Genomic DNA, 27,978 nt, shown 5'->3' on the forward strand with positions numbered 1-27,978 from the left:
ATATACATACATAAAAAACAATCACTGTGCTGTACACCTGAAACTAACACAACACTGTAAATCAACTATACTTGAATTAAAAATTTTTTTTTAATATTTAAAAAAAGATTCAACACAATTGCTACCACAATCCAAGTTGACTTTTGTGCAGAAATTGACAAGCTGATTCTATAATTCCTATGAAAATGCAAAAGAACCAGAATAGCCAAAACAACCTTGAAAAAAAAGAACAAACACAGAGTATTTACACTTCCTGATCCCGAGACTTACCGCAAAGCTACAGTATATTAAAACAGTGTGGTATTGGCATTAAAATAGAAATATAAGTAAATGGAACAGAATTGAGATTACAGAAACAAACACTTACATTTATGATTATCAGATTTTCAACAAGGGTGGCAAGACAATCAAAGAAGAAAGAATAGTCTTTGCAACAAATGACAATGGGACAACTGGAAATCCACATGCAAAAGAATGAAGCTGGGTCACTACCCATACCATATACAGAAATTAAGTCAAAATGGGTCAAAGCCTAAGTGTAATACCTAAAATTATAAAACTCCTAGATATTGGTATAAATCTTTGAGACCTTGGTTTAGGCAATGATTTCTTAGATATGACAGCAAATAAATAATTTAATAAATAAAAGAAAAACACTGACAAGCTGGATTTCAACAAAATTTAAAACTTTCAAGTTTCAAAGGATACCAATAAGAAAGTGAAAAGACAATGCACAGAATGGGAGACAATATTTGCAAATCATATATCTGATAAGGAACTTAGAGGTGGAATTTACAAAGAACTCTTACAACTTATCAATAAGAAGACAAACAACCCAACTGAAAAAGATTTCAATAGACATTTCTCTAAAGAATATACATAAATGGCCAAGAAGCATATCAACAGATGATCATTATTGACCATTAGGAAAATACAAATCAAAACCACAATGAGATACCACTTCACACTCACCATGACAACTATATAAAAAAGATGGATATAAAGTATTGCTGAGAATGTGGAGAATCTGGAATCCTTACACATTGCTGGTGGAATGTAAAATGGTATAGCTACTTTGGCAGTTCATCAAAAGGTTAAACAAAGAATTACTACATGACCCAGCAATTCTACTTCTAGGTATACACCCAAGAAAACTGAAACCACACATCCACACAAAAACTTGTACACGAATGCTGACAGCAGTATTATTCATATTAGCCAAAAAGTGTAACAACTTAGCTTTCCTTCAACTGGTGGTTAAATAAAATACATATGGAGCCATAAAAAGGAATGAAGTACTGATACATGATACAGCATAGATGAACCTTGAAATCACTATGCTAAGTGAAAAAAGCAGTCACAAAAGGCCACATGTTAGGTTATTCCATTTATATGAAATGTCCAGAACAGACAAATATATAGAGACTAAAAGCAGATTAGTGGTTGCCAAGAGCTGAGATGAATGAGGAATAGCTTCTGTTCCCTGTAAAACACACAAACCACTGCATGAAAAAATACTTTCAATTTTTGATAAGAACCTGCAAATTCAAGTATTCACATCCTAGCGTAAAGTGGATACACTGGGGATATAAGTAACACAGACAGGCCTTTTGAGCTAATCACAGTTAAATCCTATAGATAATTAAACCTAATACAGTTGACCCTTGAACAGCAATGGATTTGAACTGCACAAGTCTGCTTTATAAGCAGATTTTTTTCAATAAATATATTGGAAAACTTTTTGGAGATTTACAACAATTTGAAAAAGCTTTCAGAGGAACCACACAGCCTAAGAAATATTAAAAAAAAATTAAGAAAAAAGTTAGGTGTGTCATGAATGCATGAAGTATATGTAAATATACACATAACATTCAAAATATGTGTTAACTGACTAAGTTATCAGCAAGGCTTTCATTCAACAGTAGGCTATTAGTAAAGTTTTGGGGAGTCAAAATGTATAAGCAGATATTTGCCTGCACTGGGTTCAATGCCCCTAACACCCAGGTTGTTCAGGGGTCAACTGTGATTAGTAACAAACTAGATCTTGAAAATTTCTTCAAGAACATAAACCAGGTATTCAAACACATTTTTTAATAAAGAGTTCGATAGCAAATGACTTTGGCTTTGTGGGCATACATCTTTACAGCACCTGTGCCAATGTAATACAAAAGCAGCAATAAGATTAACACTGAAAGACTAGGAGTGGCTGTGTTCCAGTAACATTTTACTCACAAAACAGGCAGAAGCAGATTTGGCCCACAGGTCATAGATTGCAAACCCTGACTTAAACTCTGGTTGGGGAGACAAAGTATAACAGAAAGTAAAGTAAACCAATCAGATACGACATTATTACAGAGGCAAAGAAAGATAAGGGAGTAATCAATGACTGAGGTATAAAAATAAAGTCTTAACGATATTATTTGCCAACTGAAGGAAATAATAATAACAATAATAATGAGGGCTAATTTTGTTTTAATAAAGCATTTTCTTATATACAAAGGTTTATCCATCATCAACTAACCAATTCACATGAACAAAAATCACAAAGGACACCTAATAAAAGAAAAAAAATTGTTGTCAATTTGATTTACTAACTCCACATGGATCAGGATATAAGTCTTTTGAGACATACTAAGACAATAAATGATTCTTAACTAAGGCTTAAAGCAAGCCTGGACATTTTGGAACAAAATGAGTAATATACATACTTTACATTCATACTAAGCAAAGCATCCTAGAACCCTCTGTATCTTTTAAAAATGCTTGTAGGCGGCCACTGCGACTCGAGCTGGTGCGTTCTGCGCTCGGGGTGAGCGCGCTCCTTGCGGCGTTTCCTGTCGTTGCCCCTGCGCCAATGCAGCGGGGCGTTTCCTGCCGCAGCCCGACCATGGCTTCAGCTGTGGAATAGCTACAGAAAGATCTAGAAGAGATAAAGGTGCTGCTGGAAAAAGTGACTAGAAAAAGAGTACGTGATGCCCTGACAGCTGAAAAATCCAAGATTGAGACAGAAATCAAGAATAAGATGCAGCAGAAATCACAGAGGAAAGCAGAACTTCTGGAAAATGAAAAGCCAGCTGCTGTGGTTGCTCCTATTACAACAGGATATACAGTGAAAATCAGCAATTATGGATGGGATCAGTCAGATAAGTTTGTGAAAATCTACATAACCTTAACTGGAGTTCATCAAGTCCCCACTGAGAATGTGCAGGTGCATTTCACAGAGAGGTCATTTGATCTTTTGGTAAAGAATCTAAATGGGAAGAGTTACTCCATGATTGTGAACAATCTCTTAAAACCCATCTCTGTGGAAGGCAGTTCAAAAAAGATCAAGACAGATACAGTTCTTATCTTATGTAGGAAGAAAGCAGAAAACACACGGTGGGACTACCTGACTCAGGTCGAAAAAGAATGCAAAGAGAAAGAAAAGCCCTCCTATGACACTGAAACAGATCCTAGTGAGGGATTAATGAATGTTCTAAAGAAAATTTATGAAGATGGAGATGATGATATGAAGCGAACCATTAATGAAGCCTTGGTAGAATCAAGAGAGAAGTAAGCCAAAAGAGATACAGAATTCTGAGACTTTAGTCTTTTTAGGAACTGTGATGTGGAAATATTGATGTTTCCAGTAAGGAAATGTTGGTGAGCTGTGCAGATAAACTTGACATATAACTACTTACTCAGCGTTCTTCTAAGTAAAGGCAGTGAATTCTCCATTTCCTACTGGAGGATTTATTTAAATAAAATATGCTTAAACACTTCTTCCAAAGATGGTCTCCTTAGTAACCGGGTCATTTTATTCAAGAAAAGGGTAATGTTGTATCCTAGTGTGAAATGTAAAGAAGCAAGTCTTGCCTAATGAAAATGCCACATTGTGTGTATTATTGTTCAGCTAAGAGGTAGAAAACAAGTTATTGCTTGCCTTTCAGTTCCTGCCATCAGCTCCCACCAATGTAAGAATAAGTAAAAATAAAACCTGAATTCTTGCATTAAAAAAAAAAAAAATGCTTGTAGATCATCTAATGTTCTTTCAAGGGCTCTTCTACCCTTATCCATCAGTTACTTGTCAGCACAGAAAAATGACTTGTTGGTTAGCATTTATAAAGACTGCAGAATAAGAAGAAAAAAAAACAGAAAAAGAAAAAAAGAAATTACTGACCTGTTCATCTACTGAATCTCCTGCAGCTTTTAAAGACTCCATGGACACTGAAGTAGCAGTCACCCTGGAAGTCTTAAGTTTAACATCAGCTTTTGGATTCACCATCTTGTGTCTTGATCTGATGTTTCCTTCTGTAGAAATTCCTAAGGATTTCCATCAAACAAGATTACAAAATTATATCTTTTCATTCTCTTAAACTCTCCCCACCAACCTTTTCCTTGATATCCTCTACTTTATGTCACTGATTGGGAAATCTCTTAGTTTATAAACTTTGTTTTAAAGCTCTATAATAAAAAATGAATCATGAAAAGATGATGTTTTGACTGCATTAAAGATTCAACTGAAATATTTTTAAAAGGAGATGTGAACATTCATATGTCACTCTAACCCTAACCAATAAACTACAACATACCATACATACCTTAACTTATTGGAAATTAAAAATCTGACTTTTCTCATAATTAGGGTGCCTCCAGTGGTTCAGTTTTACTACTCATCTCTTAATAACCAGTAAACTTTAAAGTCTATTACATAAACCCTATATAAAGAAGTTTTCACATTTGTTTGAAATAGAAAATTTAGACTATTTGTAATATGAAAAATAAGAAAAGAATCTCTTGCTCTTTAATACATGATTGAAGTATTCTATAAATTCATCAAACTGGACTTGCCCAGCCAGCCTCTAAAATAAGGCAGTATTTCAAACCTTAGTGGGATCATACCAAATATTAAAAAAAAAAGAAAAAAAATTAGGTTCTGATTAACTGTTCTGCATCTACTTATACCTACAAAGTTGTCCTAATGTTTTATTTTCTCCTAACTCTTAAGAAGCAAAGGAAGTTTACCAAATTAATATAGAAAATCATACCTGGAACATACACTACTGATTGTTCTTCATCAGAAACTATGTAGGAAGACATAAAGGAAGATACTAGAAAAAGATTATCCAACATTCAAACGCTGCAGTTCTGTACTTCTGTTATAATTTGTAATTTCTTTCGGCCTGGGAGTTTACAACTGGCTTAAAAAAAAAAAAACTAGAAAGCACCATAATTAAAGTAGATGTAGCAAAATTAATAATCTTTTAAAGTTGATCTGTATATATTCACAACTATCTGCTTTGTAAAAATTTTGGAAGGCCTTGTTCCATAAAAGTTTATCCACGCTTATTCCCAAGTGAGATACCCCAACACTATAAATTCTGCTGTTAGTTTCCTTTCATTTTCTTTCCTTTTGTAAACAAGGAGTTAAATGCTCCATTTCGCTCATCATTGGTGAATGACAAGTTATTTTAGGCATGATTTCATAATTTCAAAGTGAGCTTTAGCTTTGAAGAACAAACACTTTGAGGGTAGGTCAATCATGCAAGCACAAAAAATATTTTTTATTCTTCCGCAGTACATTCATGAAATGTCTCAAGAAGCCCTATTATTTAACAAGTGTAAGAAATTTAAGACAAAAAGAGCTATTTTGAATTTTGAAAGGAGAAATTCAGAAAGGTTAGAACACTGCTATAGAAAGGGAACCAATATAATAAGAAAGTTTACTTTCCAGAACTAAAATTTTATTCAGAAGTATATCTAAATCCAGGTAGTTCACAATTTGATAACCTTCTATTACACTTCCAGGAAGTAAGTGTCTAAACAGTTTTTCCCAAATGATCTAGAAAATACTAGTTTTTCTGTTACTTTATAAAACACTTTGTTTTCCAAAATTTGTAGGCAAATCAATTATTAACTATTTCCTCCTGGGAAAGGCTGGAATAAAACAGTGGATTAATAACATGTTAAAAAGTCAATATATTTCAGTTCAGAATCAATTCTAGTAATGGAATCTTTTCAAGGAATGCTGATGGAAAATGCCTAGAACCCCTATGGAAATTTAGGAACACAAAGATGGTGCTTACTGTCTGAGCTGCCAGTGGTTTCTAACAAGCTCTCTGCAGCAGTACATGCGCTATCACAGCTTCAAGATTTTGGCTGATAGTGCCTCTAAAAACTTGAAATTGCCTCAGACATCTGGGATGGAACTTAGAAAATTTTAGGAGGCACATAAGACAAGTAAACAAGCAAAAAATTAGACCCCGCTAGTCCAACGAAACTGATTGCAACTAACACTGGAGAGAGAATTCCTAAATTCACTGTCACCCAATCCCCAAAAGTCCTTACACTGTGTAACTGTGCAGGCTCTGTAACAGCAGGTTCATTTTTTATATCCCTTGGGACTGCACACACTGCAGGTGCTCAATAAATGTTTAATTATTTGCTGTTGTAAATATACACATGGGAAAAAGTACCAAGGGGAAAAAAAATTCAAGATGACTCAGGACATGTTCCATATGGCAGTGCCTTTAATTAGAATATAAAGTAGTGATGAATTTCCATCTCCAAGGATGACCTATGGAAACAATGACAAAACTGAATCCTGGAAAACAAGCTGCATTTCCCTAGATCATTCACAAAGGAGCCCGCTCACAGCTGGAAGAGACCAGCCACTGAGGACCCCACTCAGCTACACCTTGATTTGGAAGCTCATCAAGTATTTTATACTTTCTCCTCTCTTCTCAAACCTGATATCACATCGCCCAACCTTACTCTAAGCTAATAACTTTGCTTCCTATTTCTTTAAGAAAAACAAACTGTAGAAGCCTTCCACAAGCTTCCATTTGCAGATGACATGATATTACATATAGAAAACCCCAAAGATTCCACCAAAAAACTGTAAGAACAAATAAACAAATTCTTTTGTTTTTAAACAAAAGTTGCAGGATACAAAATCAATATATAAAAATCTGCTGCATTTCTATACAAGAATAACCAACTATCAGAAAAACAAATTAGGAAAACAATCCAATTTACAAATGCATCAAAAAAGAGTAAAATATCTAGGAATAAATTTAACCAAGGAGGTTAAAAACCTATCCACTGAAAACTATAACACAACAATGAATGAAAATGAAGAAAACACAAATAAATAGAAAGATATCCCATGGTCATGAATTGAAAAAATATTGTTAAGATGTTCATTAAGCAATCTACAGATTCAATGCAACCCCTATCAAAATTCCAATGCCATTTTCCACAGAAATAGAACAAACAATCCTAAAATTTGTATGGAACCACAAAAGACCCCACATAGCCAAAGCAATCTTGAGAAAGAAGAACAAAGCTGGAGGTATCGCACTTCCTAGTTTCAAAATATTACAAAGCTACAGTTATCAAAACAGTATAGTACTAGCATAAAAACAGACACAAAAGACCCCCATGATAGCTACTCTTTTCCTGCTTTTTCTCCATAGTCCCTGTAATCATTGGACATGTAATATTATTTTACTTAATCATGAACTCATCTCATTTCACTAAAATGTAAGCACCAGGACTTCCCTGGTGGCACAGTGGTTAAGAATCAGCCTGCCAATGCACGGGTTCAATCCCTGGTCTGGGAGGATCCCACATGCCATGAAGCAACCAAGACTGTGCGCCACAACTACTCTATCCTGCACGCCTAGAGCTGGTGCTCTGCAACAAGAGAAGCCACCACAATGAGAAGCCCATGCACTGCAACAAAGAGTAGCCCCCACTTGCTGCAACTAGAGAAAGCCCGTGCACTGCAAATAAAAAAAATATAAATAAATAAATAAATAAAAGTAAGCATCAAGCAGGTGAAGATTTGCATCGTTTTGTTCAATGTTGTATCCCCAAAGGTCAAAGAATGCCTGGCTCATAGTAAACTACCTATGAATGAATGAAATTAATATTTATTTAATCCTATGAGGCACTGTCCAACAACTCTCATTGTTATCTTTCTCTTTTTGTCCTATTCAAAATATGCACACAAAATCCATTAGCTACACCCACGCTAAATTTCTTTTCAAGTATAAAAACGCTAAATAAACAGACCTTAACAAAAGTTTTTATAAATAAGACAAAAATATTTGAAATTGCCTCCATCTACCCAATCCTTTCTAATCATTTGTAATCTATCTTCATCTCATTATCTTAAGGACCCAAATATTTACCTTCTTCAAAAACAAAGATTTCCAACAAATACATATTTTATGGGAAAGTCAAAGAGACACAATAGATACCAAATGTATAGTGGACCTCTTATTGGGTTCCACGAGCCACCTTAGTTCTACTTGGTTAATTTGGAAGTGCCTCAATAAGACAAGTACAGCAAGTTATAAAGAGTCTTTAATGCCCAAGTTTCTGGAATTAAAGTAGTAATGAGAAACCCAAGGCAGAAGTGGTAGAGAGAAATAAGTATACCTACCCTAGATTACCAGTATCTGAAGAAAATAAACTTAGTACTTCCCACTCTACCCTAACCTTGTGAGTTTGAATCACTTACCAACATGTGTATTATTAACCACAATTATTTTCCTGACTAGTATATTATTTTAACATCAATGTAAAGTCTCTATTTTTAATTGAAAACTCAATGGCAGAGATTATAGCTACTGCAATGTTTTGACCAGGTCCTTTATAGTTCATATTTATTAATATCAATTTCATACTGTTAATGATAATACACTTGAGTGCACTTCAGCAATCAAATTTCGATACTGCAGAAATATTAACTTCTTTTGATATTACCAGGAGCTATAATGAAGGAGGAAAACAGTTTATGGCCAAAGGGGCATATTTTACTTGCAGATTTAAGCCATAAATGACAACACGGCATACTCATTGTTTACACATTGGGTATAAAGACATACCTTGTGCAAAACATCACTGCTGAATCATACTGTGCAGGAGATACCTAACTTATAAGAACAACAGTATGAAACAGGTGACATTCAGTCACACATGATCTGTGCTCACATGATGGAAACATCTAGGACTAGGAAATCTCTCAATCATACTTCTCTATTGTTTACGTGCAGCACTGAAAATCTTTCAATTGTGTGAAAAGAATACTAGGTTATAGGTATATACTTTTTGGTCTTTTTCCATTGAAAGTTCTAACTATAAATGCTTTGGGGTGGTCTGGGAAGTCATCAGTGTGACAAGAAAAGAGATCAAGATCAAAAGACACATGACTAAATCTAATGAATCAAAATTATTATGCTTTTTAGCAAAGATTCAGTAATAAATTTATAATATCTGAGGCTGGATATTAACTGGTCATTATGTGGAATAGGAAGGGGAAACAGGTGATACTGATAACCTTGCAATTCCTTTCAAACACATGGATTTCTACAAAATGTAATCTCCACCATTTTCCCTATATAATTTCAACTCCTGGCTTTCAATGGGAAGATGAGTATTTTACATTAATTTTCAGAGTAAGGGAGAATGTAAGAGAAAAGGAAGATTATATTCTTCTATATGAAATAGGGGGTAATATGACTACATGAATAACTGAGAGTACAGGGCTGCTAAGACCAAGAGCACAGATTCAGTTTACATACCTATTAACTTAATCAGACCCACTGCAACAGACTGTTTCCCCTCCCCACCCCCGACACGTATTCTACATCAGAACAATATTCTTTTTTTTTTTTTTTTGGCACACGGGCTTAGTTGCTCCGCGGCATATGGGATCTTCCTGGAGCTGGGATCGAACCCGTGACCTCTGCATTGGCAGGCAGATTCTTAACCACTGCGCCACCTAGGAAGCCCATCAGAACAATATTCTTATATATTCTGTATCAGCACAATAGCACTGATTATACAGAAAGTTAAGGAACAGAAACCAAAGCCATATAGATGGTTATGAAAATGATTACACTTAAGAAGCACATTATAAGCTAATAATCTTCAAATATCTCTATCACAAAACTCTAACATTGCAGAGGCAATGCTGCAGGAGAAAGTTAGACTCATCCCAATTTCCTGACTTCCTAATTCAGCCCAGTTGCTCCCAATGCACATATTCTCCTAACAGTGAAAGAAAAAAATATTGAATTTGCATAGTGCATCAATGTGCTTTTATCCACAGTGTATGGGTAAGATTTCACTTGATTCTCACTAACCTATCGCAAACTGGTAATTATGTTTAGAAAGTGCATAACACTAAACACTGAGCAGCAAGAAATGCAAAAATATCCCCCTCTCCATGGCATGACACTTAAACCCTAGTAATTCAACAAGGGAAACTGAAAATATAACTTTCTAAGTTTTACTGAGAGCTAAGTAGAATGTGCAAAGAATGATTCTGCCAAAGTTAACAGCAATGCCTCCAACAACGCCATCACCCATCCTAGAAAACAGACAAAAAGACTTGCCTCTGCGGGCACGCAATACATTGAATGCCCTTCTTTCAGGTAACACTCCTCTAACATGACACATTATCAGGACCAAAAATCAGGCTGGAACAGTCTACGTAACGCAGGGAAAGAACCAGTTTTGTCACACATCTCATTATAGATACTAACCTGGAAATACTATCCCAAAGGGTAAAAGCGCCACAGCTTCTCTACCGTAAAACAATCCAAGAACTTCAATCCTGTTAATGGTGACCCGCAATCTACATGCAAATCAACACTACTTCCAGGCCCGAAAATCTGCATCGCATCTTATTCCAGAATCAGCATCACAAGATCACGTCCCCGTGAAACCAAGTCCCACATTTCTCCGAGGATCTCAGTAGAAAAATAAATCATCACTGACAGGCCTTCAAAGTCCGACAAGGTCCTGACTTGCTCCTAACAACGCAGACCAAGAACCCTCCTAAACCAAGACAAAAAGCTCCTGGACCACCCAATACCATTCCCTCCTCCACAAGCTCACTCCGCACAGACTCGGCCGGCCGGAGATCGCCTCGGGCAGAGGGACCCTGGCAGCCCCAGGATGGGCCGAGAGTCTAGGCCTTCTTTCCAGAGCTCACCGCCGAGGACAGCTGGGAAACATCTGTGCCGAGTCCCCACGCCTGGAAGTCCAGCCTGGAGACAGTGCAGGCTCTCTGCCGCCTAATACCCAAGCTAGGGGATAGTCCCGCACCCAGACGGCGGCCGGACATGACGGCCCCGCCCCCGGGGTCCGCAGCGAGCTTCTCCCTTCTACGGCGAGTCCCTCGCGACCGCTCGCCGCCCGGGGGAGAGCGCCGACGCCCCCTGCCAGGCGGGCAAAGGATACAGTCGCGGCTCCAGAACGCCGCCGCGCCCGGGCGGGAGGGGCCCGCCACGTCCGCCATCTTGAAACAACCGCCACTGGAGGCGTCGCGCCGGGGCCGCCCCGCCCCGGCCGCCAGGCCCCGTCCCGATTGGCCGCACGGCGCAGAGGCCCGCCCCCGCTTGCGCGGCCAACCCCGGCGGGGCGGGAGGGTCCGGGCGGAGGAGGAGCGGTGTCTTGGCGGCGCAGCGTGGAGCGACCGCTGGGGCCGCGGGAACGAGTGCCCTGCAGAACTGCTACTCCCGGAGCAGCCCGGGCCTCCCATCTCCGCCCCGCCACGCTCTCAGGCGCAGAGCACTACAACTCCCGGCATGCCGTGAACTTGACGGCCGCGCCTCCGGGGCGGCGTTCGGCCCTCCCGCCCGCCCCGCTCCGCCGCCCGGTCCCCGCCGCTGCCCCGGCCGCGCGCGGAGCCGGGACGCGAGCCATGGAGGATACGGCGCCCCCGCTGCTGGGTGGCAGCAAGCCGCACCTGGAGAAGCTGACCTTGGGAGTCACCCGCATCCTAGGTGAGCGGGGCGGGGGGCCGTGGCGACGACTGCGGGACGAGGGCTGTGCGGTGGAAGCACGGAGGGGCGCCAGGAGCCGGACCCTGTAGGCCAGTGGGCATCGCGGCTGTAGCTTCCGTTGTTAAGGAGGAAGGTGGGGAGCGGGATGCTTGACTAGGCCCGGGAAGGGTTTGCCGGGAGTGTGGATGCAGAGATGCGAAGCTCGAAGGTCCCCCTATCCGAAGTCCTACTACAAGGCCCAAGAAGGACGGGCGTAGATGTGCAAACGGGAGAGGGCAGGCACCTGACAGTTGGGAGGTTGGCTGTCCCCAGGTGCCTTCTTGGCCTCTGATAGCAGAGGGAGCTGGCAGAATGTTGCAGCCAACCTCCCAGGGCAACAACTCCCATGCGCCTCCCCGTGTATGGCACCTGAAGCGGTCCAGAGGAGTCAAGGCTGGTATTGAATGGGTGGTTTTCCTTTATGGAACCTTTACTTAGTACCCACCACTGTGTTACACGCTGGGGCTACAATAAAATAAAATGAAATAAAACACATGCACATTTCAGTAATCTATTATTGCTCAGAAGTAGTGATTGACCTTGTCTGGAGAGTTAAGAAATATGTCCCACAGGAGATGATGCTAAAATTTGAAAGACAAATGGAAGTTAGCCAGATAACCAAGGAAGAGAAAGGCTGTCTAAGCAGGCCGAATAGTAGGCTTCAATGCCTTTGCATCGCATTCATAATAAAAATCCAAATTCTGTACCGTGACCCACAAGTCTCCTGTAACTTCCCCTCTGTCTTTCTGACTTTATTTTCACTCTGGTTTTGCCACATTAGCTTCCTTGTTGTATCATGAACACACTAAGCTTATTCCTACTTCAAGGCTTTTGCAATTTGCTAGACCTTCCGTCTGAAATTCTCTTCCTGTGAATGTCTCTCTCTGACTTCATTCAGTTCTCTGATTAAATATCACGACTTAAGAGAAGCCTTTCCCGAATATAGTTCTAATAACACCCTTCCCTTATCCTACTTTTTTAAAAAATTTTCATGGTTTTGTCACTGTTTGAAATTATGTATTTATTTGGTTGGGTTTTTTGTCTGTCTCATCTGTGGTAGAAGTCGGTGAGAATAGGAACTTTGTATTGTTCTTCCTGGTATTCCCCAGTGCTTAAGAGCGTAAATGAAGCATGAAACATCATGATGTGTTTGGGAGAAGTGATAGGTTTTAGTAATGAAATTATAGAGTAGGGCAAGGAGAGATCTTTTTTTTTTTTTTTTGAAGGTGCTGAATCTGCACCTTATTTTTTTTTTTTTTTTTGGCACACGGGCTTAGTTGCTCCGCGGCATGTGGTATCTTCCTGGAACTGGGATCAAACCCGTGACTTCTGCATTGGCAGGCGGATTCTTAACCACTGCGCCACCTAGGAAGCCCGCAAGGAGAGATCTAATCGACAAGACCATCCATATCCTATCTGCTCATTCTTATCCAAACTTCTGCCCTGTTGCTTCTTGTATTCCTGGACTTAGGCAGGCAGGTCTTGCTATTCCACAGGCGTGCTTCATTAGTATCTTTATAAATCTAGGAAGTTTTCTCTAAGAAGTTATTTTCTTTTTATAAATGTTTAATTTACTCAAGTCAAGCCAACTAAATTTTCCTTAAGCTGTCAGTTCGATTTAAAGACGTAAATAATTAAATGACTGTAAACATTTTAAATTTCATTTATGCATTTAATATATTCTATCTAGTAAGCATTTCAGATGTCTGGCAAACTGATAATAGTTACAAATCAAAATCTACCTAAGGAATTAAACAACTCTGTTAATTAAACTTATAGGAAATCTAGCATTCTATAAACAGTGTATTTATAAATTTAATCAAAAAACTAATAATTTCAAGTTAATAGTCACAAGTCGAAAATCATTTGCAGACATACCTCAGAGATATTGGGGGTTGGGTTCCAGACCACTGTAATAAGTGAATATCCTAATAAAACAAGCCACACAATTTTTTTTTCCCAGTGCATATAAAAGTTATGTTTATACTATACTGTAGTCTATTACGTGTGCAATAGCATTGTGTCTAAAAAAAAGTACATACCTTAATTTTTTAAAATTTTGTTACTAAAAAATGCTAACCATCATCTGACAATGCAGGGTTGCCACAAACTTCCAATTTGTAAAAAATGCAGTATCTGAGAAGCACAATAAAGCAAAGCACAGTAAAATGAGTATGCCTGTATGTTATTTCCTCATATTTGTTTTTTGTTTGAAAAGATAATATATTGAGGGTTTTTTGTGTGTTTTTTTTTAAAAAAAAAAGCAAGGCAGCTGAAGTCAGTGTTGGGTGTATAGTAAGCAACCTCCCAAAAATCTCCTCCCTAAAAGATATGAAATAACTCCACAACTACATTTTTATTCAGAACCAACTCTCAGCATTGCTTAAAGACAGAGAATACCAATTGTACAGAGTAGCTGAGTAAAAAGAGAAAAAGCAGCAAATCACAGGGCCAGAGCCTAATTGTTCCTGCCTCATTCCCTTGCTCTGTGGCAAGCAGGCAGACCCAGAAAGGCTACTAGCAAGGAGGCTAGTTGGAACAACCAACAGAAATTAGAAAGTAGTGTCACTAACCTAGAAATCTTTTTAAATGGCACCATATTGCAGAATGAAGGAAAGGAAAGTAAAACTCATAGAGAGCTAATGCTGAAATCAGGAAATAAAATGTCAAACAGACAACTGAGAAAAACTCTTACCAAAAAACAACTGTGAAGCAAAAGACACTGGTAAGCCTAAACTCCAAACAAAATTAAAATACATGAACAAGTATAGAAAATTCAGTGAAGGAAAGTGTGAACCAAGAATATAATATCTAGCCAAACTGTCTTTCAAGTAAAAGAACTTATGGAATTCTACACCCATGAACTCTTCCTGAGGAATCTACCGGAGGATGGATTTCATCAAATGAAATATAGATTGGGAAAGCTTCAGCAAAAAAACTGATGCTGAGCATCATTTTCATACAGACACATGCTCACAAACATACAAAAATACATACACATAAGACTAAAAGGTGGGAGGAGAGTGGAAGAATGGTGTACCAGTTATTATGACAGATTAAAAGGGCATTTAAAAGAGTATAAGTACAGTGTAACTGGTGAGCAGATGACCTCCAATGCCACCTACCTGTGTATAGTCCTTTACTCTTGAAAATGGGCAGGACCTTTGAAGATGATGCATGTCATTCCATGGCCTAGGTTACATTGTATGGCAAAGGCAAAGGTTTTTTGGTGTGTGTAATTAAAGTACCTAATCAGTTGACTTTGACTTAAAAGGGACATTATCCTGGATAGGCCTGACCTAATCAGGTGAGCATTTTAAAAGAGGGTATAGAAGTCAGACAGATTTCTTCCGGGCTTTGAAGAACTAAGCTACCATGTTGTGAGAGATCTTATGAGAGGACCAATGGCAAGGAACTGCAAGTGGCTTCCAGGAGCTGAGAGCAGCCCCTGGCTCGTGGCCCTCAAGAGCAGAGGATCCTCAGTCCTACCACTGCTAAGTTTGTGGTAATTTGTTATGCAGCATAGAAAAATAGTACATATTATTACCTGGAAGTGGGTACTGCTATAACATATACGTATATGGATGTGTCTTTGGAGCTGGAAAGTGGGTGGAGGCTGGAGGAAGTTTCAGGAACTTGATAGAGAAAGTCTAAATCACCATGAACAGATTGATAATAGAAATCTGGACTATAATAATACTGAGAATACTGCTGGTGAGGACTCAGAAGGAAATAGCATAATGACAGAAATAAATTCTACCTTATCATTAATCACACAATGTAAATGGACTAAACACTCCAATGAGAAGGCGGAAATTGACAGATGAGATTTTAGAAAAACAAAAACATGATTCAAATATACCCAGTCTACAAGAGACACATTTTGTATTTAAAGACACAAACATGTTAAAGGTGAAAAGATGGGGGGGAAATATACCACGCAAATAGAACCCAAAGTAGAGCTCGAGTGGCTGTACTAATATCAGGCAAAATAAACTTTAAAACAAAATCCATTGTTAGAAACAAAGGAGGACAGTTCATAATGATAATAGGTGTCAATTCTTAGGGAGACAAAACAATTATAATCAATGTCCACCTACAAAGGCCCAAAATACATGAAGCAAAAACTGACAGATTTGAAAGGAGAAACAGACAATTCAACAATAATACTTTGAGACTTAAACACCCTACTTACAACAATGGCTAAAACCTAAGCAGAAAGTCAACAGGGAAATAGTAAAGTTTAGCAACACTGTAAATCAACTATACCTAACAGCCATCCATAGAACAATTTGCCCAAAAAGAGTAGAATAAAAATTATTCTGAAGTATACGTGGAGTGACCTCAAGAATAAACCATATGTTAGACAAGCCAAAATAAATTTTAAAGGATGGATGTCATACAAAGTGTGTTCTCTGATGACAGAACACACCCAAACTGTGGGATAGGGTGAAAACATAAAAAACAGAAATCAAACTTCGCATCTGTGAAAAATCCACAGCTAACATTATACTTAGTGGTGAAAAACTGGATACTTTCCCATTAAAATCAGGAACAACACAAATATTCATGGAATCTGCAGCACCACAGCTTCCATGATTCACTAGGAGGATTACAGGACTTGGGAGACAGTCATGTCGTGATTTATTACAGCAGAAGTGAAGGGAAAGGTGCATGTGGGAAAATCAAGGAAACCAGATGTAAGTTTTCAAAAGTCCTCTCAGTGGAATCACATGGGACACAATTATTCCAGCAACATATGACAACACTTGTGAAATGTGGACTTCTAGGGAAGCTTATTTGAGCCTAGGAGTCCAGACCTTTAACTGGAAATCCATCATTCAGACATCGTCTACCTAGTATGTACCAGATTTGAGACTCCCAGAGGAAAGCTTGTGTTCAGCATAAACTATATTGTTTGCAGTAACAGGTAGGTACAGTGAGCTATTCTTTTTTCTTTTCTCTTCTTCTCTTTTTTCTTTAAATAGAGTGAGCCATTCTTGCCAGGGAATGGTGGGAACCCTCCTGAAATCCAAGTTCCCAGATGCCAGCCAAGGACCAACCTTACAAGCAGGCCTTTCTACATATTGCGGTCTCAGGCATGCTGTGTTCGGTCTTTTTTGCACAATAAGAACTCGCCTCTTACCACTTCTATTCAACATTTTACTGGAGATTCTAGTCAGAGAAATTAGCCAAGAAAATGAAATAAAGACATACAATTAGGAAAGAAAGAAGTAAAGAGCTATTTGCAGATAACATGCTCTTATATATTAAAAAAGTCCTAAGAAACCCACCAAAAAAAGGGAAAAACCCCTACACATTAGCAATGAACAATCCAAAAATAAAATTACAAAAACAATTCAATTTACAGTTGGGTCAAAACAATAAAATACTTAGTTTAAAGTTAAATTAACAGAATTAAGGAGTAAACGAGTAAATTAACAGAAGTGCATGACCTGTACACTGAAAACTACAACACATTGTGTAAAGAAATTAAAGAACACCTAAACGAATTGGAAGACATCTCATGTTTATGGTTTGGAAGTCTTAATATTGTTAGAATCCCATACTCCCCAAATTGATCTACATCTACAATCCCCATGAAAATGTCAACTGCCTCTTTTGCAGAAATTGACCAATAACCCTGTCCTAAAATTAATATGGAAATGGAAGACACCCAGAATAGCCAAAATAATCTTGGAAAAGATAAACAAAAGTTAGAGGACGTAAACTTCACTATTTGAAAATTTACCACACTTGGGATAATGAGTGTTCTGTAGATGAATAGTGGTAATAGTTGTACAACAATGAGTATACTTAACTGTACACTTCAAAATAATTAATATGGCAAATTTTATGTATATTTTCTTGTAATAAAAAAATTTACTCCAAGGCTACAATAGTCTTCACTGTGACACTGGCATAAAGATGGAAATATAGATCAATGGAATATGATTGGGACTTCAAAACTAAACCATCACATTTATGGTCCAATGATTTTCAACAAGGGTGTCTATATAACGAGGTGGGGGGGTGGGGGGACAGTCTTTTCAACAAATTGTTTTGTGACAACTGGATAGTTACATGCAAAAATGGATCTTAGATATAAGTAGGTGCTAAAACATAGGCCTTGGGTTAATTTTTTAATGACTTTGGATTTAGGCAATAGATTCTTAGTTCTGACACCAAAAGTATTAGAAAAGAAAAAATAAATTGGACTTCATCAAAATGTTTGTGCTTTTAAGGATACCATCAAGAAAGTGAAAAGACACCCACAGAAGAGGAGAGACTTTTTGCAAATCACATATACAGTAAGGGACTTATGGGTGAAATCTATAAAGAACTCATACAACTCAACAAAAAAAGTCAAATAATCTAATTTAAAAGGATTTGAATATATAAACATTTGTCCAGAGAAGATATGCAAAGGCCAATAAGCACGTGTAAAGATAGTCATCATTGATCATTAGGGAAATTCAAGTCAAAAACACAGTGAAATACCACTTTACATCCACTAGGATGCCCATAATCAAAAAGACACCTAAGTGTTTGGTAAGGAAGTGGAGAAACTGGAAAACGCATACTGCACAGGTGGGAATGTAAAATGGCACTGCCACTCTGGAAAAGTTTGGCACTTCCTCAAAAAATTAAACGTAGTCACCATATGACCCAGCAATTCCACTTCTGGTCATATACCCAAGAGAAATGAAAACATTACCTGCAAAAACAGGTATACAAATGCTCTTAGGAGCATTATTTGTAATAAAGTAGAAACAACCCAAATGTCTATCAACTGATGAATGGGTCTAAAAAATGTGGTATGTCTATACAATAGAAAATGTTGGCAATAAGGAGTAAAGTACTGATACATGCTACAATATGGATGAACCTTGAAAACTGAATGAAAGAGTTACAAAGCCCATGCATTGTATGATTTCATTTATGTGATCTATAGTAGGCAAATCTACAGAGACTTTTAAAGTAAATAGTGGTTGTGGGAGGATGCTGGGAGTGGGGAATGGAGAATGATACAAGGTTACTTTTTCAAGAAAGGATACACAACTCTGTGAATATACTAAAAAGCACTGAATTACATACTTCAAAAGAGTGGACTTTATTGTACATGAATTACATCTCAATAAGGCTTTTTGTTTTTTTAAATAAAAAGGAATCCTAAAAACAGCCCTCCAAGATTTCCTGCACCAGGACTGTGAAACTGATGAGACATAACACCTGTGATTTGTTGTGTTCAATGGCAAAAGGGAGATTATCCAGGTGAGCCTAATCTAATCACATGAGCCCTTTACAACACACTGTTGACAGAAGGGGACCTCAAAGAGATTTGAAACATGAGAAGGATTTGTTATAGTGTTGCTGGCTTAAAGATGGATGGGAACACATGGTAAAGAATACAGCTGAGAGTGGTCCCAGGTGATAGCAAGCAAGGACTGGAGACTTCATTCCTACAACCACAAGGAGTTGAATTCTGCCAGTGACAGCAATGGAAGATGACCTGGAGCATCGGATGAGGACAGAACAGCTGACACCTGAGCAATCAGCTCCCCTGGCTTATGGATAGAAAAACAGATCAATGATTTCAGCCTCAGCAGAGAATCCAGTCATGCTGTGCCAGACTTCTGAGCTGTAGAACTGTGACCCAGGTGTTGTTTAAAGCTGCTAATTTGTAGTAATTTATCATGTATCAATAGAAGACAATAATTATTCCCCCTGAATATTTTAAAGAAAAGAATGAATGATACACATCTCAAAAAGAAATATAACAAGTGTAATATATTATAAAATATCATGATAAAGCTAAGACCAGACATGTCTCTCATAACAATAAATATGAATGGGCTTTAGTCACCTAGTCATAGAAAAAGATTTTAAATCTGGCTCACAAAACCCAACTTTTTGCTGTTTCCCAAAACAACTAAAGCAAACTAATTCAGAAATATTAAAAATAAAGAGATGGATACATATTTGTGGAGTCCCACAACTGTCCACAAATTCATTGATTCACTAGAAGGACTTTCAGGACTCAGGACTTCAAGCTATAGTTTATTATATCAATCAGCTGAAGCCTGGGAATCTGACCTTTGACATATCAGTTGGCATCTAGAGGAAGCCATGTATAGGCTTCTGCAGTTTGCCGCCCCCATGAGTGGTCACATGGAATATATTCCCTCCTTAAGCCGTGAAATGCTACAATATGTGTGCAGTGTTGCTGCCCAGGAAAGCCAGCCTAAAACTCAAATTCCAGAGGTTTTACTGGGTCCTGGTCACGTAGGCAAAACAACCAGCCACAGCTGTTGTTACCAACTCTTTGGAGTTAGGACCCAACAAGGGTCCTTCTGCCCAGTATCTTTAGAGCCAATAGCAGGAGACCGAGTCTGGTTCAGAAGCAAAAGAAAGTTTTATTCTTTGGTGAAAGAGTGGATAGGTGCCAGCTCACACTAGAGTCCAGCGCTCCCTCACAGGCTGTGGGTGGGCTGCTTTATAGGGTTCTAGTCAGTGGGGAGGGAAGGGGGCGGAGTTCTCACAAGGCCTGCACAGCTGTGCTTTTTGCACTCTGATCACAGTGCCAGGAGCAACTTCTCTGCACACGGCCTGCCACGGCCATCTTGAGGTGTCTTGTGCAGAGCTGCACACAGTCCACTGAGGCGTCTGCACAGCCATTTTTCACCAAGAGCTCTGTTCTGAGGTGCCAGGTGCGAGGCCTCTGCACACAGTACCCTATGAACAAGTGAAACAAAGCGCAAAGGAAAAAGAAAAAAGTTAGACTTTATTACCCAGATTCTATTTTTATTTCCTGGGAATGGTTATGGGCTTTGCGTGTGACAAACCCCTCCTTGGCCTTTTGTCCTGCTCCTCATTCTCAAGGGGCGCTGAGGGGTGCAGGCCCGTCTTCTGTAACTACTTCCTGCTAATCTGAGGCATCGTCATCACCCCGAGTGGAGGAACGGAAGCCCCCAGCCGCTTTTAGATCTGTGTGGTTGTCCCCAAGCCTTGGACCTAACTGTTCATAGCCCTGAGTGACCACCATTTGTCAAACCTTTTGGAGACAAAGGACTCCAGACAATTTAAGATACATGGCCCAAGAGAACAGTGGTTATACGTCAGATGACAAGAGAATAATGGTCACATGTCAAATTCTTCCTAAAAATGAAAGTATGTCAGTCTTAGGCCTGTAGGCAAGTGTGCCCTGATGTCGAGGCTCACTGCCGGGGCTGCATCTCCCTGCTCACGCTTGGGTTGTTTTTCAGAAGAGAAGCTTCAGGCCTTAGAGGGGATCACACAAGGAGTCAAGGGGGCCATTTCCCCAGGTTGTTTCTCTACAGGTTGGGGCTTGAGGGTCCCTTCCCTCGAGTGCAACGTCCCCACGGAGTGATCCCTGCAACTTCAGGGCAGAGTGGGTGGTTAGGGTCACCAAGTGGAGTCTGTTCCACTTAGGTGTTGAGCTGATCTTGTGGCTGCTGGTTTTCGAGATTTTTAGGTTCACCCAGGCTCCTGGCTGAAAGGGGTGGATGGCCAGGTCAGTGGGTGCGGGCAGCACCTGGTCACCATCTTCCCTGGGAACTTTCGTGGTTTCTCCTACCTGGAGGGCATACTTGAATTGTTCCATTTCAGGGGGGCTAAGGTGTCCCTTCTCTTGGGCTTGGGGAGTGGGTCTACCGTACATGAGTTCAAATGCACTTAACTTTAATTTATCCTTTGGAGCTAACCGCATGCAGAGTGGGGTTATTGAAAGCAACTTAATCCAGTTTTTTTGCGTTTCCTGACATAGCGTGGCTAAGGCCCATTTCAAGGTCTGATTGGATCTCTCTCCTTGATGACTGGGGTCTCCAGACTGAGTGCAAGGTGCATTTTATGCCCAGGGCACTCGTTACCTCCTTCGTCACTTGAGACGCAAATGCTGGACCATTATTGCTTTGCAGGGATCCTGGGAGCCCAAACCTGGGGATTATATCTTTTAACTAATGCTTTAGCCACTTCAGATGCCATTTCATTCTAGCAGGGAATGCTTCTATTCACCAAGAAATTGTGTCTGCTAGCACAAGAGATACCTGAAGTTGCCCAGTACTCTCGGTATGACAGTGATATCAGTCTGCCAATCTTCTCCAGGGTATGTCCCTCTGGTCTGAATGAGCCTTATCTGGGGGCTCGGGAGGGTCTGGTTTTGGGGGGTTGTTCATTGTGCAGAGGGGCATGTCTCATCTATCTGACTGGTTATACTTTTCATGCCAGGAGTTACCATGAGCTCAGCTAACCTATTATATCGGGCTTCCCTTCTGTAGTGAGTTTTTGCATGAGCATCTCTGATGGCTTGAGAAGCTACAGTGTGGGAGAAGTATTGCCCGTATTCATTAGCTAGCCACCCATGGCCTCCTAGATCTCTATCGAAGTGCAGTTCTCAGTCTTTTTCTAATTCTTACTTTGTGTAGATTGGGGAATAATTGGATGGATCTAACCTTTAAGGTATGAGGAGCAGCTGCCAAGTCACGGGTTCTAGGGCCGCCCTTTTGGCAGTTGTGTCCACTTTTTTCCCCTTTATTACCTCTGTATTCCCTTTTTGTGAGGCCTACAGTGAATCACTGCCACCCTAAAGGGGTGGGAATCACTGCTTCCAAAAAGGAAGCTGTATTCCTTCTAAGAGCTTCAATATGCCTAAGCCATATTTCACCTGTTTGTTCTCTACAGTAAGCATACCTCGTTCCTTCCAAATAGCCCCATGTGTGAGTAGGCTGGCATATGCATACCTGGGAATCTGTGTAAACATTTAAGAGTTTCCCTGTCCCGTGCTCTAAGGCTCAGGTGAGGGCTATCAACTCCACCTTTTGGGCAGAATCCCAAGGGATAGCTTCTCACTTCTGTGACTTGGGTGTGGGAGGTTACTGTGTATCCCACCAGCCTTCTCCCCTCTCATAAAACTCCTCCCATCTGTGAGCCATTCCTCTTTGGCATTTGGGAGAGGCTCACTTCCTAGGTCAGGCCGACTAGAATAGTATCAGGGTTGTGGTTTCTATACAGTCATGCTCCAGGGACTCCATTTCTGTGGGTAGCAGGGTGGCAAGATTTAGTATGTGACAGGTTTTTGTGGTAGCTACTGGGTTGTCTAAAAGCCTAGCCTGAACTTGAATCAACCTTCCAGGGGATAACTGTTCTGTTCTCTTAGAACTTACTAAAACCTGAACCTAGTGTGGAGTCAGGCTGAAGTGTCAGGTGCAGCCGTTTTGCACTAGGAACTCTGGTCTGAAGTGCTGGGTGCAAGGCCTCTGCAAGGAGTACCCTATAAGCAACTAGACCAAAGCCAAAGGGGGGAAAACGGTTAGACTTTGTCTTATTATCCAGGTTCTATTTTTATTTCCTGGGAATTGTTAATGAGCTCTGCCCATGACACTGTGGAAATTTTAGACTCCCAAAAGGATAGCAGATGCTTAGTGGTTTAGCCAAAGATGGGCAAAACAGCCTTATCAATGTAGAACACATGCAAAGGCCAGATTCCCAGGCACCAGCCAAAGGTGAACCCTACAAGCTGGTCCTTCTAAAGATACTAACCTCAAGTTGGCTATGTGCAGGCCACCCTACTCCATCCCTAGCCTTCCAGATGCCTCACCTTCAAGCCCTGGCTTCATGTATTATCCTTACCTAATTCTTTGATTGTGTAATAAACTGTTAACTTGTTCTCTTTGGATAATCTTATGTAGTCTTTTAAGTTTTCTTTTCTGACTCTAAAGACCTTCAGTGTCATATCTTGGATTATGTATTATTATCTTGAAGTTTTCACTTTTGTTTGTCTAACCAGGCAATAAATTTCATGAGACAGTCTCCTACTTAAATTCCTAACCTCTGGCAGTAATTTTTCCCAAGCTAAGGACATAGCAGTTCCTCATTAAATACCTCAGAGATTATTGACTCTGAGACTATTTTCTACTAGGGAGGGTGTTCCAGTTATTTATTCCTGGGTAACAGACCACCCCAAACCAGTGGTTTGAAACAGCAATTTACTGTGTCTCCCAGTCCTGTGGGTTGACTAGGCTCAGGTGGGACTATTCTCATTTTGAGTCTCTTAAGTATTTACAATGAGATAACAGCTGGGACTGGAATTATCTGATGGCTCATCTAGGCTGGAAGTCCCAGATGGCTTCTGCACTCCCGTGTCTGGCCTCTCAGTGCTCCTTAGCATGGCCTCTCTGTCCAGAAGAGTAGCTTGGATTTAGTATGTGATGGCCCAGAGCAAAAAGAGAAGAAACGGGAACTGCCAGTCCTCTTCAAGTCCAAAACTTGCATGGCATCTGTTCGCCATCTCAAGGCAGTCACAGGCTAACCCCTGTTAACCTCTCTTCACAGAGGGAGAGAAATAGACTTCACCTCTCAATGGGGAACTGGTATGGGCAGGGAGGGAAGGAAGTGATCGCACCCAACTTTGGAGTAAGCTACCACAGAGAGTTTTCATCTGTGGCCCGTCATGGTTACCTAGAGCAGACTGTGCTGTGTCTGAAGACGTGCCTTTCATATCTTCATTCAGTATTTTATTTCATACTCTGCCATGCGGATTATTCCAGCCAGGCAGCTCACAAATGCTTGTCATTGGTCACAAAGGCAGGAGGGTAGGGATGGCTGTGTCTAGTCAGATACTACTTGTTGTGTGGCATATTAGTAAACCAGACACAACTTCGTATTGCTGTTGCTTTCGAAACATCCTCATGATGTTTTTGGTTATCTGTGGTATTATGATTTATAATAAATATGTATTTAGACTTCATCCCTGTGTCAGGCAGAGTTCCTAAAACCCCTCAAATTTCCGAAGGGATAAGAGAAAAGAAGGTTTCTTTTGTTATGTTAATGAGGTGACTTTCTGAAAGCTGTTGGGTAACCTAAAGATGGGGCTGCTTCCCAAGGGAACCAACCAGGATTAGAGGGTTGGAACGTTCACTCCCCCACCTGATTTCCAGGGAGGAGAGAGAGGCTGGAAGTTGAGTCATTTGCCAATGGCCAGTTATTTAATCAGGCATGCCTATGCAGTGAATCCTCCATAAAAAACCAAAAGAAGAGGGTGCAGAGAGCTTCCAGACACTTCCTCATGCCACTGGGCCAGGCCCCAAACTCGACGAGGACAGAAGCCCCTTTGTTCAGAACCTTGCCCCATACATCTTATCTCCCTGTTGATCTGTCATGTTCTTTATAATAAACCAGTAATCTAGTGAATAAATGGGTTTCTTGAGTTCTCTAGCAAACTAATCCAACCCAAGGAGGGGACCATAGGAACCCTGATTTATAGCCAGTCTGTCAGAAGCACAGGTAACAACCTGGACCTGCAGTTAGCATCTGAAGTAAGGGCAGTTTTGTGGGACTGAGCTCTTAACCTGTGGGATCTGATGCTTTCTCCTGGTAGATAGTGTCAGGATTGAGTTGAATTGTAGGACATCTAGCTGGTGTCTGAAAATTGCTTGGTGGTGTGGGGACAACTTTCCCTCGTGTTGGAATTAGCTACTAAGGCAACATGGTAGGAAAAGCATTAGGCTTGGTATCTGCAGCTGTGGTCAGAGATTTAGTTCTGTGAAGTTATTTAATATCACGGAACCTGTTTCCTTATCTTTAAAATAATGATGCCTGCTTCACACAATTATTGAAAGAGTAAATGAGATAACTTGTGCCAGTTCCCAGAAATAAAGCAGTATACACATGGAACTTATTGTGGGTCCCTCTCTTCCTCATCCCCAGCACCTCCTCCTTATCAGTGCTGAAGTCTTGGATAGCAGGGTCTCTGCAGTGGGTACTTCCTAAGCAACTTGCTATATGAAAGTTTTTAAAGTCAGTATGTTGACCAGCTGTCCTATCCTGGAGGTGTTCAAAGGTTGAAAATGATATGCTTTCATCTGCAGTGCCTCACAGCAGTTCTGTCTGAGCCTGTAGCCCCTCCGCATAGGTCTGTTATAAACCGAAGAATGCTGTGTTTGTGTCTGTCTTGGCCTATTGATAGTGATGCTGTTGGCTAGGAATACCTGAGGCACACACCTGGGCCGGTACTACTTGGATGAGCCCCATAGACATTTCCCTGACTGGAGCTGATGTTGTGGCTGGACCAGCCACTGTGGGTTTTATCATGATTGAAGATACACCTCAGCAACTACCATCAGGGGACTTTGAAAAAAATTTTTTATCATGCACAGGTCCTGGAGGGTACATGGTACAGCCAGGTAGCTGAGACTGAGCAAGCAGAACTGGGTCTTTGCCTTTATTATGGCCCCAGGGTTGGGTGTCTGGGGTTTTGTGGGTTCACTTTTTACTGCTGAATTTAACACATAGGAGCAAGAATTAGGGCATGAGAAAGGAAAAGGTGGGTCGCTCAAGTGGTCAGTTATCCAGGTTACCCAGGGCTTTCTAAAAGGGGATCTTTGTGGTTGGTGGTAGCCTGGTTCCTTATCTACTTATGTAGTTAGTAGCTGTGTCATACGGCTGGCAATTTGTTTATTCAAGATGGATGTATTTGAAGTGGATGCCTCAGCAAAACTTAATTTGAGATACTTATGTTACATGTGTATCCTCTTGCCACCCTAGACACTAGATCGCCCTGTGAATATAGTCAGATGACATCCCTATGTAACCAGCTGGGCTGTTGGCAAAGAATTCTGTATTCTGTCCTGCTGCAGGTGGAGTGGCAGGTTGCTAAGACTGATTAAAGCTAAACTCTGCATTTGTATAGGATAGTTGCGTTAAAGTGCTATGCCAAGGGGCATGTAGTGACTTTTGCACATAGTCTTCATTTCTCAACTAGACCCATACTTGTGGTCAGAGGACTGGCTTTGTGTCTTAACCTCCCAGCCTCAGTATCCTTGCTGTAAAATTGAATAATAACATTTGTTATTCACTATCTTAGCTTTGTGGAACAGTATCAAATAGGACCACCCTTGAAGGGACAGTGTCTTCCATCCTGTCTAATCATGGGCATAGCAAGGTCAAATGGCTTGAAGCTCACAGTGGTTTTCTACCACAGTACCATGCTTCCCAACATATTAGAAAGAACGTTGAACAGAAGGCAGAAGAAAAATTGTATATATGATACATTTTGCTTTTCCAAAGCACCTTCATTTCTGTTTCCTCTGCTTCCCTTATCAAGGAAAGTATTGTAATTTTTATCTTACTGAATGCAAAGAGAAGAGAACACTCATGTAAAGTCACACATAGTGAATGCCTAAAGCAGGACTAGGATAGGTGGAGTCCAGAATTCTTTTTTTTTTTTTTTTTTGGGGGGGTACACCAGGTTCAATCATCTGTTTTTATACACATATCCCCATATTCCCTCCCTTCCTTGACTCCCCCCCCTTGAGTCCCCCCCACCCTCCCCACCCCAGTCCTCCCCGCCCCAGTCCTCTAAGGCATCTTCCATCTTCAAGTTGGACTCCCTTTGTTATACAACGACTTCCCTTTGTTATACAACGACTTCCCACTGACTGTTTTACAGTTGGTAGTATATATGTGTCTGTGCTACTCTCTCGCTTCGTCTCAGTTTCCCCTTCACCCCCCGCCCCCTCCCATACCTCAAGTTCTCCAGTCCATTCTCTGTATCTGCATCCTTGTTCTTGTCACTGAGTTCATCAGTACCATTTTTAGATTCCGTATATGTGAGTTAGCATACAATATTTGTCCTTCTCTTTCTGACTTACTTCACTCTGTATGACAGATTGTAGTTCTATCCACCTCATGACATATAGCTCCATCTCATCCCTTTTTATAGCTGAGTAATATTCCATTGTATATATATGCCACATCTTCTGTATCCATTCATTTGTTGATGGGCATTTAGGTTGCTTCCATGTCCTGGCTATTGTAAAGAGTGCTGCAATAAACATTATAGTACAAGTTTCTTTTGCGATTATGGTTTTCTTTGGGTATATGCCCAGGAGTGGGATTACTGGATCATATGGTAGTTCTATTTGTAGTTTTTTAAGGAACTTCCAAATTGTTTTCCATAGTGGCTGTACCAACTTACAGTCCCACCAACAGTGCAGGAGAGTTCCCTTTTCTCCACACCCTCTCCAACATTTGTTGTTTCCAGATTTTGTGATGATGGCCATTCTGATCGGTGTGAGATGATATCTCATTGTGGCTTTGACTTGCATTTCTCTGATGATGAGTGACGTTGAACATCTTT

General features: G+C 40.3%; 3 protein-coding genes across 14 annotated transcripts in view; 2 read left to right on the forward strand and 1 right to left on the reverse strand.

Annotated features, from left to right (window-relative positions):
* Positions 1-11,339, reverse strand: part of KIAA1328 (KIAA1328 ortholog) — a 403,500-nt gene extending 392,161 nt beyond the window's left edge. For 4 of the 9 annotated variants that reach the window (XR_009047897.1, XM_057698044.1, XM_057698042.1 and 1 more), the window contains exons 1-3: positions 11,239-11,311; positions 5,028-5,063; positions 4,160-4,302 (exon numbers count right to left, since the gene is read on the reverse strand). Coding sequence is in view for 7 of the 9 variants with exons in the window: in XM_057698044.1 (XP_057554027.1) it covers positions 4,160-4,302; positions 5,028-5,063; positions 11,239-11,296 (237 nt within the window). In the remaining 2 variants the exon portion in view is untranslated. Of the gene's footprint in view, positions 1-4,159; positions 4,303-5,027; positions 5,064-6,065; positions 8,736-10,990; positions 11,214-11,238 lie in introns of those variants that run through there. The other 5 variants (XR_009047898.1, XM_057698046.1, XM_057698045.1 and 2 more) reach the window with 5 other exon arrangements.
* LOC130830758 (calcyclin-binding protein-like) lies at positions 2,775-3,990 on the forward strand. The gene has a single exon (XM_057698054.1). The coding sequence runs from the start codon at positions 3,023-3,025 to the stop codon at positions 3,554-3,556; it is 534 nt and encodes a 177-aa protein (XP_057554037.1). The 5' UTR covers positions 2,775-3,022; the 3' UTR covers positions 3,557-3,990.
* Positions 11,340-11,425: 86 nt separating the features above from the next.
* TPGS2 (tubulin polyglutamylase complex subunit 2) overlaps positions 11,426-27,978 on the forward strand; it is a 67,039-nt gene continuing 50,486 nt past the window's right edge. For 2 of the 4 annotated variants that reach the window (XM_057698049.1, XM_057698053.1), the window contains exon 1: positions 11,554-11,783. In XM_057698049.1, coding sequence (XP_057554032.1) covers positions 11,702-11,783 — 82 coding nt within the window. In that variant the 5' untranslated portion in view covers positions 11,554-11,701. Of the gene's footprint in view, positions 11,784-18,990; positions 19,098-27,978 lie in introns of all 4 variants that reach the window. The other 2 variants (XM_057698050.1, XM_057698051.1) reach the window with 2 other exon arrangements.

The sequence above is a fragment of the Hippopotamus amphibius genome, chromosome 11, assembly GCF_030028045.1.
Source record: "Hippopotamus amphibius kiboko isolate mHipAmp2 chromosome 11, mHipAmp2.hap2, whole genome shotgun sequence".
In the NCBI taxonomy this organism is placed as follows: Eukaryota; Metazoa; Chordata; class Mammalia; order Artiodactyla; family Hippopotamidae; genus Hippopotamus; species Hippopotamus amphibius.